The 11714-nt window shown below is 42.2% G+C and overlaps 1 protein-coding gene across 3 annotated transcripts in view; it reads left to right on the top strand.

Annotated features, from left to right (window-relative positions):
* The first annotated feature begins 6958 nt into the window (after window positions 1-6958).
* plekhg4 (pleckstrin homology domain containing, family G (with RhoGef domain) member 4) overlaps window positions 6959-11714 on the top strand; it is an 80942-nt gene continuing 76186 nt past the window's right edge. For all 3 annotated transcript variants that reach the window (XM_030718724.1, XM_030718743.1, XM_030718716.1), the window contains exon 1: window positions 6959-7142. In XM_030718724.1, coding sequence (XP_030574584.1) covers window positions 7101-7142 — 42 coding nt within the window. In that variant the 5' untranslated portion in view covers window positions 6959-7100. The remainder of the gene's footprint in view (window positions 7143-11714) is intronic.

The raw sequence follows: 11714 nt of genomic DNA, 5'->3' as shown, positions 1-11714 counted from the left end.
TTGTTTTCAGGGTTTTCTGCAGATTAATTTTAGAAGTGGAGGGACCACAAAACAATAACTATCTGTTCACCAGCTGGAGGGACTCGGGCCTGGAATCAAACCACCAACCCTGTGATTAACAGACAAAAACTCTGCTGCTAACGCCACAGCCCCGTACATGTTCTAGCTCATCATCATTTAACCCTTTCATGCATAAATTATGAAAAAGGCAAGATTTTTTTTTTTTCATGGAGTTACAAACAAATCCACTCGGATAGACACCACGCGTTTGACCTTTGAACCAGAGAAATATGTGTTTAACAAACCGATAACAGAAAGTGATATTGCACCCTCAGATCTGCTGTTCCTGCTGCTAGTATTCTCTGATCCTGTTAATTACATTCAAATAACAAAAATGATAAAATCAACTTCCCATGGCTGACCAATAGGTGGCAGTGTGTGGGATGATGCAGAAGCATCCACTGTGTTGATGCCGCTGTAACAACAAAACACATGCATATAGAAGAGAACAGCTTTGGAGTAGCTGCCCACTGCAGGAGGGGGTCTCCTCACACACTGGGGACAAAACTGAGACACCTTTAAAAGTGGCTCACACGTGCTGAGAGTGGATGGGTGTTATTTAAACAGGGTCACAGCACACACGCAGACTTCCTGTCAGAACGTCCTGAAAACAAACTTCTGCCTCCGCCTGGAGACGGTGGAGCTCTGTGGTTTGCTTTCGCTGTTTGAGTCTGAACTTCGTGTCCTGTAACTTCTGACCTCTGTTTGGCCTCATGGACAGAATCAAGTCACTGCTGCTGCTCTGCTGTAGGGAAATCTGTGCATTATTGATCAAATCTGCAGTTTCTATTTATGTCACGACTTATCAGAATATTCCTGCTGCAGGTGCACAATAACTGATGGAGGAGGTCTACTTTATTACAACTTAGGGCTTAATTTCATACAGCAGCAGATATTTTATTCAGTTACCTCAACATTTTATTACAAAGTGCAGGAGTTATTATCAAAGCCACACAGTGAGTACAATATAACCACAAATTATGACTGAAACAATCAAAATAGCACCTTTGGTTGTAGTAAAGTGCATTCGAACCCCTCTCTGCAGTTGCTGATTTGGGCCTGATTGCATTCATTTAATGCTTCTCACTTTAACATGTTTTATTAATCACGTGTTCACAAATTCAAAGAGTTTTCCTTTAAATGCCCTTTAATCTCTCACTGAAACACCCAGCTGGGAAAAAAGACCTGGAAACAAACAAACAGCAGGGGGCGCTGCTGCTGCACAGAGGGGTTAAGGATAAAGGTGTGCACACCTCCACCTGCTGCCACCCTTTAACCAGAGCTGGTAGGAGCTTTTTAAGGTCAGATTTCTTCGCAAACTTGCACCTACGAGTCTGAATGTGTATTTATTCTGTCAAAGCTGCTCGTAAACAGTAAAAATCTACAGATGTATTTTGTAAACTGCAGATATTTAGAATCTACAGAGTAGTTTATTTTAAATGACCAAAGTGTGTGAACATTTCTACGGCGTGCATCAGTCTGTAACTGCCTTACTCTGTCTGTGTTCAGCTGCGTGTTGATTCAGTGTTTGTGTCGACTTTGTGTGTCTGTGTGTTTCTGTGTGTGTGTAGGTGGAGGACAGCCTCTGGGCCGTCCTCGGGTTTCCATCCCACCAGCAGGCAGACGTGTTCGTGTGACCATTTCTTTAGTTTTCTCTTGTTTTGCCAAAGAATATTTTTTGCCTTAACGTCAGAGCTGCTTTTGCTCCTTCAGCTGATCCCAGATCTGCAGCCTCTGCAGCCGCTGAGCTTCAGCCTTGATGTCCTGTCAGCCTCTCAATTCAGAACGCACACAGAACAACAAATAAATAAATGAAACAGCTCTCGTGAGTTCTGGTTTGCACAGAAGCTCATATTGTATCCATAGACTGTATATAAAAGATGGCATCAAGCGACCCACTGGTTTGTGAAATTCTGTTTTGAAGCCTTGAGTCCTTCGTGCTGAGCAAGTAATGACAATTTAGCCACGCCCTGAACCACTCCATGCTTAGGACCAGAGATGTAGACTACACCCCCTCAGGAAGGTGTTTACTGGTGCGTGTAAACACATGCCGCATGATACAATCAGACTTGTTTTTACAACCAGATGAGTCGCCCCCTGCTGGTCATTAGAAAGAATGCCGCTCTGCTTTGGCTTCACTTTTCAGACCCAGAGGCTAATCCGGCTTTGACACACAGTCCCTAATTTAGAGCTAACCTGTGATTCACAATGTGTCAGAAAGAGGGCGCTACATGTAAACTGCTGCAAATACTGTGTTCATGTCACATGGAAGGTGCATATCCAATCCAGCTACCACAGGTTACCATCGCCTAACATTCAAACTACTGTTAGGGTTTCGTGTTATTACAGGTACTACTGTACAAATAAAACTCTTTGCAAAGGCGAGAGCCTCGCAGTAATGCAAACATCCCAACCTCAGTAAATATGCCGATACCTGCCCAGGTAGGCTGCACTGACAACCTAATTTTATTTTTGTAATTTTCATATTGTGAGAACACAAAAGTGTCTAACATATGTTAATTTTACCTTTGTTTAAACTGTTTTTTCACACCTATATAGCTTTAATGACCTCAGTCATAAAGATACCGTTTCTGGATTATTGAACAATATTCGGGTAAAAACTCTTCGGACTCTCTTGGTGTTGGATGAGTTACAGAAGAAGGTGTGTGATGGTTTTGCTCTATAGGAGCTGCTGATGTGACCAGTGTGGCTCAGCTGTTTAATAAATTTAGACTACAATATAATAAGTGAGTACTGACGCTGTTTCTCATCTCTGATAAAATACCTCCACAGGACTTCCTGACAAATATCCTGTCATTTGAAGCTGTTATCACCTGTTGGCATCTTTTCAACCAATCAATCAATCGGGGATCTTTATGATCCCCTGAGGGTCATTTGTTCCACACCAGCAGCACAAACAAACAAGTATAACGTTCACTCAGAAACCTGATTGCTTTTAGGATCCCCACATGCTGCTAACCACAGCTAATAATGAGTTCTAATCAGGGCCAGAGGTGCTTCAACTAAATGCCATCAAATACATTTTTTTAAATTAAAAATGAGGAAGGAAAGCTTCTGAGAGCATCTCAGCTGTAAGAGGGCTGCAGACGCTCTCTGCTTTGTTTTGGAGAATATTTTGAGTACTTGTCAAAAATGAGTCAGCTTTTCCTTAATAGCTGATAAATATATAAATATATTGATAAACACTCAGAGAGAGGAATGCAGACTCCTGAGTTAGTGAAAGCAGTGCCCCAAACATGAACCATCCAAATCATAATCGATCATTTAGACATTGAATATGTCAGCTGCTGTATTTGTTTGGCCTTTCTTCTTCACCGTTTCCTTCTTAGCTGCGCCTCAGGCCTGAGCTGGCCTAAGCTCCGAAAAGTCTCCCATGTGACATGAATGCAAACCGAAACAGCTCCTCCTGCTGAAAAAGTCGCTCCGTGTGTGAATGGCTGATGTGCAAAGTCCTGAGCTGAGACAGAGCGAAGCATGAGCCGAGCGGCTGAAGCAGGCTGAAGCAGGCCGAAGCAGGCTGCTGTGATCGGTCTCGTCTCTGCTGCCGCCTCACAGCGCAGCCCTGATAACAGACGACATGTTGCTGCTTGCAGAGGCCCACGCTCTGTAAAGATACTTGAACCTGGAGCTGACGCCGTGGGTGAGCTCGGTGTGTCCTGCTGATCGTCGCTGCAGCGATGTCTGAATCACTGACGTGCAGGAATGTTCTGCACAGCATCGACTTTCTGTCTGTTCCCACTGTTTTAGTCTGGCCTGTGATTCGGGCTGTTGTTTGGAAAAATCCAATGAATCGTATCTGTCTTTGTGCCAAGTGTGTGTTAGCTTTGGCTTCTGCCCAGAGAACTAAGAGTCAATAAATGTGAGGCGTGTTTTTCTGAATGAACCCGGCTGCCTGTGTGCTTCTTTATTCTACCTGCTTCCACCTCTTTGCTGCCTCTGACAGCCACAGTTACTCATCACTTTGCAGAGTAACAGAACCTGAAACACCCTCAGACTGTTTGTTTTACTGCAACAACCAATCAGTGCACAGAGTTTTTAAACAGCAGTAAAATTATACCTGCTGTCTGTGATGTACTGTAACACTGCACAAAAATACTATAATATGGAGTACTTATAATATAGAGCGATTTATGCTACTGTATCCTTCTGCTCCATGTTAGAGGGAAATCTTATATTTTTACTTTATTCTCACAGAGTCAGATTAAGGCCTCACAGAGCACAGGTCTTAAATCATTTATGACGTCAGAGATTAAACAGGTAGTTTGGAGCCATTTTGGCCTGCGGTCCCTTTAGCTGTCAGTGAGGGTTTTCCACCTTTATCGATTAAATAAGTGTTAGTAAAGTACATGTATCTCTGAAGTGTGCTCAGTACTGCATTAAATGTGTGTCACCTTGTTTTACAGCTGTTTCAGTGCTTTATGTACTAAATAAATAATACTGAGACTTTTTACGTCCACCCCTCAGTAGGTGGCACTTTGATGGCGGTCATCAGTGACCCTCTTCCATTTTGTCACTGAAATAACTCAGCAGATTAAGAGTACTTCTGGACTTGACTTTTGATTGGTGCATTTTCACTGGGATGAACATGAAGCAGTAAAGAAACTGAGTATTTTCCTTCCTGGAAACTCAGCTGTTGCCAGGTCTGTTTTCCTGATGAAGAGAGACGAGGTTGAGAAGCCTGATAATCTGGATGTGTTGAACTTGATTTATAGTTTATTTCTCAAGACTTCATTTAATGTGGCATAAAAACCACAAACACAGGAGATTAAAAAAATGTAAATGTAGATAAAATTTAAAGTTAGAACAGCCTGTATTTATTCAGCCCTGAAGCCTAAAAATTAAAAGCTCCTTCATCTTTGTCATCAGTGATGATTTACAGAATACAGCACTCCCTTTTCTCCTTTAACGATGACTGAGTTCAAGTTTCTGCTGTTTCTCGTGGATCAAATACAGAGAAATACGGCCTGCGGGCCAGGACCGACCCACCGCCCCTGACCCCGACGGGGAACTAAAAACCCCGGCCTCCTCCAAAAACTCAGCACAAGCATCCTTAGTATTAAACTGAATGTGAACTGTGTAAATAATAATAATAATAATAAATTAAAACCGCAAGCGGTGATGATCAGGCCCTGGCACCCAGCGCGCGTCGACCCGTGGCTCACTCTGAGTTTTTTTGATTGCGATGGTGTGCAGAATGTCTGTAATCAATTTCATACATTTCTGTGAAACTAAATCTTTTGCTCTCCATAAAACCCAATGCAGTATTTGGGGCGTGGTCACGGCTGTATCGTGCAAAATAGAGCATGGTTGATGAGCATGATTTTTTTGATCAGGATGATGAAACAAATTTTCATGCATTTCGGAGAAACTACTTTTGTGGAAGCTATACAAATTTTCATTTGCTTCTGTCGGGGGCACTCTTGCATCTATAGCCTTGAATCCTTAGTTCTGGGTTCAGCCTGGGTTTGTACATGAGTGATTACAATTTTATCTTGATTGGGAAAAGCATGTGTGAACGAGTGCACAAACAATTTTGTGGTGAGGGAGAAAAACGAAGGTCAAATTCAATGGCCTGGTGTGACAAGGCTGTTGAATATTCTACAAAACCATGAATAACCTTTGATGGGCTACTTGTGTAGATGATCTGGAGCCATTTTGGTCTCACTGGGTGAAATGCCCTAGGAGGAGGTGATTTAAATAGCAGGCCTGAAAATGGCAAAAATTGACAATTGAAAATGGCTGACTTCCTGTAGGGTTTCGGGTATGGGTCCATGAGACTTTTTTGTACGTCGTAGGATGTTACATGAGCCTGCACAATTTCAGATATGTAGATAAAATGTAGCTCTGGGGCTACGCAAAAAAACATGGTATTTTATGATATTTCCAGGTCCCACTAGGTGGCGCTCTAACGTTTAGGCACTTTATGCATATCATTGTGTTCAGGGCAGGAGGCTTATCAAACCACTAAACATTGCCATCCTGCCACGGTCACGCCCTTTGGCGAAAACTCACAGGTTTGAAAACAGTGTAAGGCCGACTCCTTAAGGCTTTCCAGGGGAAATTTGAGATGGTTCTGCTCAACCACCTTAGAGCTGGACCTCAAAGTGTCAAACATAACATTTCCTGTACCCACTAGGTGGCACTGCGACTGTCAGTAAATATTATCATATGTATGGGTTCAGGGGTGGACCGTCATCCTACTGTGGAAGTTTGATCCAGATTGGATAATGCAGGTTTGAATGAGAGGCGATCAAAATTTCCTGGCGAATGATCAAAATTCACTGTGGTGTCACAGATCGCCCTCTGGTGAAAACTCACTATTTTTGAAATTCAGATTCCCCCTGGTGTGTAGATAAGACAAAACAAATATGAAGTTGATAACATCCAAAACCTCTGAGTTATTAGAGAAACTATAAGGGCAGGAAATCGCTAAAATCAGCCATTTAATTCAAAATGGCGGACTTCCTGTTGGTTTAGAGCATTGGACCCTGGGTCTTTTTTGTTCGTCTGGACATGTTACATATGTGTACCAAATTTCATACATGTACTGAAACACAGCAGTGGGAACTGAACTAAAGGTGGCGCTGTAGAGCCATTTTGAAAGGGCCATGACTGAAACCATTAAAATACTTAAATTTTCACCAGACCTGACATGTGTGCAAAATGTCATGACTTTCTGAGCATGTTTAGGCCCTCAAAAAAGCAATTAATTTTCCTGAATGTCCAAAGCAATTACAATAGGGCCTTCACACAGGTTCTGCTCGGGCCCTAATTAGACTCATTCTTATATATTTTATCAATGGGAGTTTATGGGGAGCGGCATAAGTAAGCGCTGTGTGCGTCACCCGTCGCTTCTGTGCGTGACCGGAGGGGGCGCTGCGGGGTGACCAGTACAGACGTAGCGTTGAAGATGGAGCTCCTGTAGCCGTAGGTGGAGGGAATGTTTAGTGATAAGGTGGAGTTTCTGTGATTGTAGTTAGTGGGAATCTTCGGTGATAAAGCGGAGAAACAGGACAAAAATGCTCCCGAGTGCTGAGCTGGAGGAAGACCTGCAAACAGCGGTGAGTGCGGGCAAACGCAGCCGGACACAGCGCGGGAGGGTCGGTTGGCAGTAGTCACACCTGTTAGCTTACCTGTTAGCCCACAGCCGCCTGAGGACAGGGAGACAGGTGCTCCCTGGCTGGCAGGTGGTGCTGGCTGTCTGTTCTCTGCCGGGTGGATTTGGCGGTTTGGCTAACTCATGCTAGCTTGGTTAAGTAGCAGCATTAGCTGAAATTAGCCTCCTCCCTAAACCCGCCAAATCATTCGGTTTTAAGGAGCAGAATAAAAGTTTAATAAATCTAAACTGGTGTTTTTAAGTGTGTCGCTTTGCTGGGATTATCTGGAACAGATTTTAGTGTCGATTAGCTTTAGGTTTTTGTGTGAATGCAGATAGGTTCAGACCTGGTCCCTGTGGGGAATGAAACTGCGGTGTGTGAAAGCAGTTGTTTGTTGTGTAGTTGTACAGGTGTCCATAAAGTCCTTTTACAATTTAAAAAATATTACAAAAGTAAATAAACAGACAGATATGTGGAAATTATTTCAAAATGAGGAGTAGATGTTGAAGTTTCTTGCCTCATTTAATACACCTCTACATGGGCACCATTAGACGGTACTGACTTAATGTAGTCGCCTCATCGGTGATCGTTTGCTTTAGGTCCTTTATCTTGTTTTGTACACATAAGCCCAGAGAAAGAAGTCCAAGGGAGCAAATAAACCGTTGTTCATTCTCTTAAGGAGGTGCCATTTTTTTTAATAGGGGTTCATTCAACAGTACCTCTCATTAAAAGGGTACCTGAAATGCACACATGTAAAAACTTTGATAACTGCGAAGTACATAGAACAAATCTCATTAAGATAGCTCATTAATTGCCTTTGCAGTAATTTTTTTAATTGTGAAAGGCTTTTATGGACACCCTGTATTATTGTCTGCCTGCTTTCACACCAATGCTTTCAATAATAAAGTGGACAGGAGCTCTGCAGGTCTCAAAACAGTTCAGTTCACAGCGAAAGACTGAAACATGGATTCAAACTTTTTTTTTTTACTGCTTTAAACATTGTGCATTTCCTGTAAATTTTTTAATAATAATATGTTTACAGTACTAATCATTTAAAAAGAATTTCTGATCCTTTCAAAGTTCTGTTATATTTAGTTATATGATGAGGAATACGTCTTACTGATGGGACAGCAGTGACTGGTACAGTAGCTGGGCTTTTCAGAGCCATGTCTGCAGGTTTTTAGTCCCTGGAAATTGTGCACTTTAACTACAAATTAGGGCTGTAACTATCGTTTATTTTAATAATCGCGTATTCTATCAATTATTCCATCGATTACTTGAGTAATTGGGTAAGAAATACTTCTTTCGTATTAACAGTTCATCTGCATATTTTAACTTCCGTACTGCAGTTTTTCCCTGTGTGAAACAAACAGGGTGGATGGAGAAGCTACAAAGTTCTCTTTTCTTCACTTACTGATCAGGTGGTTGATGAAGGACCTCCAGCTGTTTCCCAGTAAATGTTTAATGGTGCTTACAGGTGAAAAAAGCTTCTTTGGGAAGCTAGAAAAACATTTCTTTTTTCTTCACCTGAGCTCACCGTCTCTGTAGCGGCTCAGCCTATTTGCACTTGTGCAGACAGACAGCATGTAAAACAGCTGTCTGCTGCTGTTGTGTTATCAGTGTTTATGTTGAAAAACTGGGGGCTGCGTGAGCGTAATGTTGTAATGCTTTATATTCACAAGCATTCTCCTAAATACGTTTGTACTGCAGGTATATATTTAATGACTAATCTATAGTGATTATATCCCATATGATCTATATGTCTATAGAGAACTGCTCTGGGAGCTGAAATTCTCAGCACAGCGAGCACAACACACAAATATGGTAGAGAGCAGTGGAGGCGTGGAAAAACATGTCAGCGATGATCGCATAGTGTCAGAGGGAGTCCGTCGCAGCGACTTAGAACTTTTTAAAATCTGAGGGTTTTTTTCTAACTCCTGATCCACACTCAATTTAATTCAATTCAATTTTATTTACTGTATTTTCCAGACTATAAGTCGCACTTTTTTTCATAGTTAGGCTGGGGGTGCGACCTATACTCCGGAGCGACTTATATGTGAAATTTATAACACATGAACCAAAATACTCCAGCCACTTGACATCTCCGTGAACCGGAGCTTTAAGGCAGTCTTGCGTAACCTGTGGGCGCAGTGGATGATGGATGGAGAGCACAGCTTAACAGCAACTGGGAGAATGTGCCACCCAACTTTCCTGGAAGTCATTGGATGGATCAAGAAAACATGGGCTTCAGTGACAACCGAAACCATCCTGTTGGGATTCAGAAAGGCTGGAATAATTGGAACTGCAGCTGACGACGAGTCTGACAAAAGCGACACAGAAGAGGAAGCGGCGCTTCGTCTACCTACGGAGTGTGCGGAGTTGTTTAGAAGTGACACCGAGGATGAAGAATTCAATGGATTGATGGGTTTTAACTTGTTAGTATGTTCTTTTATGCTATGGTTATCTGAATAACTGTTAATGTTACGTTAACATACCAAACACGTACTCTGTTTGTTGTGCGTCATGTAGCTGAATGTGTTACGTTAGCATAACGTAGGCGGAACCGTGTTCGCCCTGTTCTTTAATCCATTATTATTTTAAATTGCCGTTCAAGATGGAATTTCTGCTCGGATTCTATCAAATACCCCCCCCCCCCCCCCCCCCCCCAAAAAAAAAAATAAAATAAAATGCGACTTATAGTCACGTGCGACTTGTATATGTTTTTTTTCTTCTTTATTACGCATTTTTTGGCTGGTGCGACTTGTACTCCGGAGCGACTTATATTCCGAAAAATACGGTATATAGCAACAAATCACAACAGTCACCTCAAGGCACTTTATATTGTAGGCAAAGACCCTACAATAATACAGAGAAAACCCAACTGTCAAAACGACCCCCTATGAGCAGCACTTGGCAACAGTGGGAAGGAAAAACTCCCTTTTAACAGGAAGAAACCTCCATCAGAACCAGGCTCAGGGAGGAGGGGGGGGAGGGGGAGGGGGGGGGGGGCTGAGGGGAGAGAGACAGGACAAAAGATGTGCTGTGGAAAAGAGACAGAGATTAACAATAACTAATGATTAAATGCAGAGTGGAGTGTAAACAAAGTAAATAAGGTAAATGAAAAGAAACAGTGCATTATGTGAACCCCCCAGCAGACTAGGCCTATAGCAGCATAACTAAGGGAGGGTTCAGGGTCACCTGATCCAGCCCTAACTATAAGCTTTATCATAAAGGAAAGTTTTAAGCCTAATCTTAAAAATAGAGAGGGTGTCTGTCTCCTGAATCCAAGCTGGGAGCTGGTTCCACAGAAGAGGGGCCTGAAAGCTGAAGGCTCTGCCTCCCATTCTACTCTAAAGTATCCTAGGAACCACAAGTAAGCCAGCAGTCTGAGAGAGAAGTGCTCTGTTGGGGTGATACGGGACTATGATGTCTTTGAGATAAGATGGGGCCTGATTATTCAGACCTTGTAGGTGAGGAGAAGGATCTTAAATTCTATTCTAGATTTAACAGGGAGCCAATCTGCTCTCTCTTTCTAGTCCCTGTCAGTACTCTAGCTGCAGCATTTCGGATCAGCTGAAGGCTTTTCAGGGAGCTTTTAGGACAGCCTGATAATAATGAATTACAATAGTCCAGCCTAGAAGTAATAAATGCATGAATGAGCTTTTCAGCATCACTCTGAGAAAGGATGTTTCTAATTTTAGAAATATTGCGCAAATGCAAAAAAAATCAGTCCTACATATTTGTTTAATATGTGCATTGAAGGACATATCCTGGTCAATAATGACTCCAAGATTTCTCACAGTGTTACTGGAGGCCAAAGTAATGCCATCCAGAGTAAGTATCTGGTTAGACACCATGTTTCTAAGATTTGTGGGGCCGAGAACAAGAATTTCAGTTTGATCTGAATTTAGAAGCAGGAAATTAGAGGTCATCCAGGCCTTAATGTCTTTAAGACATTCCTGCAGTTTAACTAATTGATGTGTGTCATCTGGCTTCATTGATAGGTAAAGCAAAAATTTATGCAATGCTTTCTAATAATACTGCCTAAGGGAAGCATGTATAATGTAATTAAAATTGGTCCTAGCACAGAACCCTGTGGAACTCCATAATTAACCTTAGTGTGTGAAGAAGACTCCCCATTTACATGAACAAATTGGAGTCTATGAGATAAATATGATTCAAAACCACTGCAGTGCAGTACCTTTAATACCTATAGTATGCTCTAATCTCTGTAATAAAATGTTATGGTCAACAGTATCAAAGCTGCACTGAGGTCCAACAGGACAAGAACAGAGATGAGTCAGGCTGTAAGAAGATCATTGGTAACCTTCACTAATGCTGTTTCTGTCCAGTAGGTGGTGGTAATGCAGATGTAAGCTCGTTTGCCAACTGCCATTAAACCCACAGAAAGAAGACAACGCCATAGAACTGTAATGCCACTAATGTGGGTGAAACGCTCCACTTACATGGAGACACCTGAGTGTTGCAGAGTTTAAACAAAGCATCGATGCAACAAATTTGCTTTGAGGATTTTTT

The sequence above is a fragment of the Archocentrus centrarchus genome, chromosome 3 (assembly GCF_007364275.1).
Source record: "Archocentrus centrarchus isolate MPI-CPG fArcCen1 chromosome 3, fArcCen1, whole genome shotgun sequence".
NCBI classification, from domain to species: domain Eukaryota; kingdom Metazoa; phylum Chordata; class Actinopteri; order Cichliformes; family Cichlidae; genus Archocentrus; species Archocentrus centrarchus.
The sequence above is the reverse complement of the archived record's forward strand: the minus strand, read 5'-3'. Positions and strand labels throughout refer to the sequence as shown.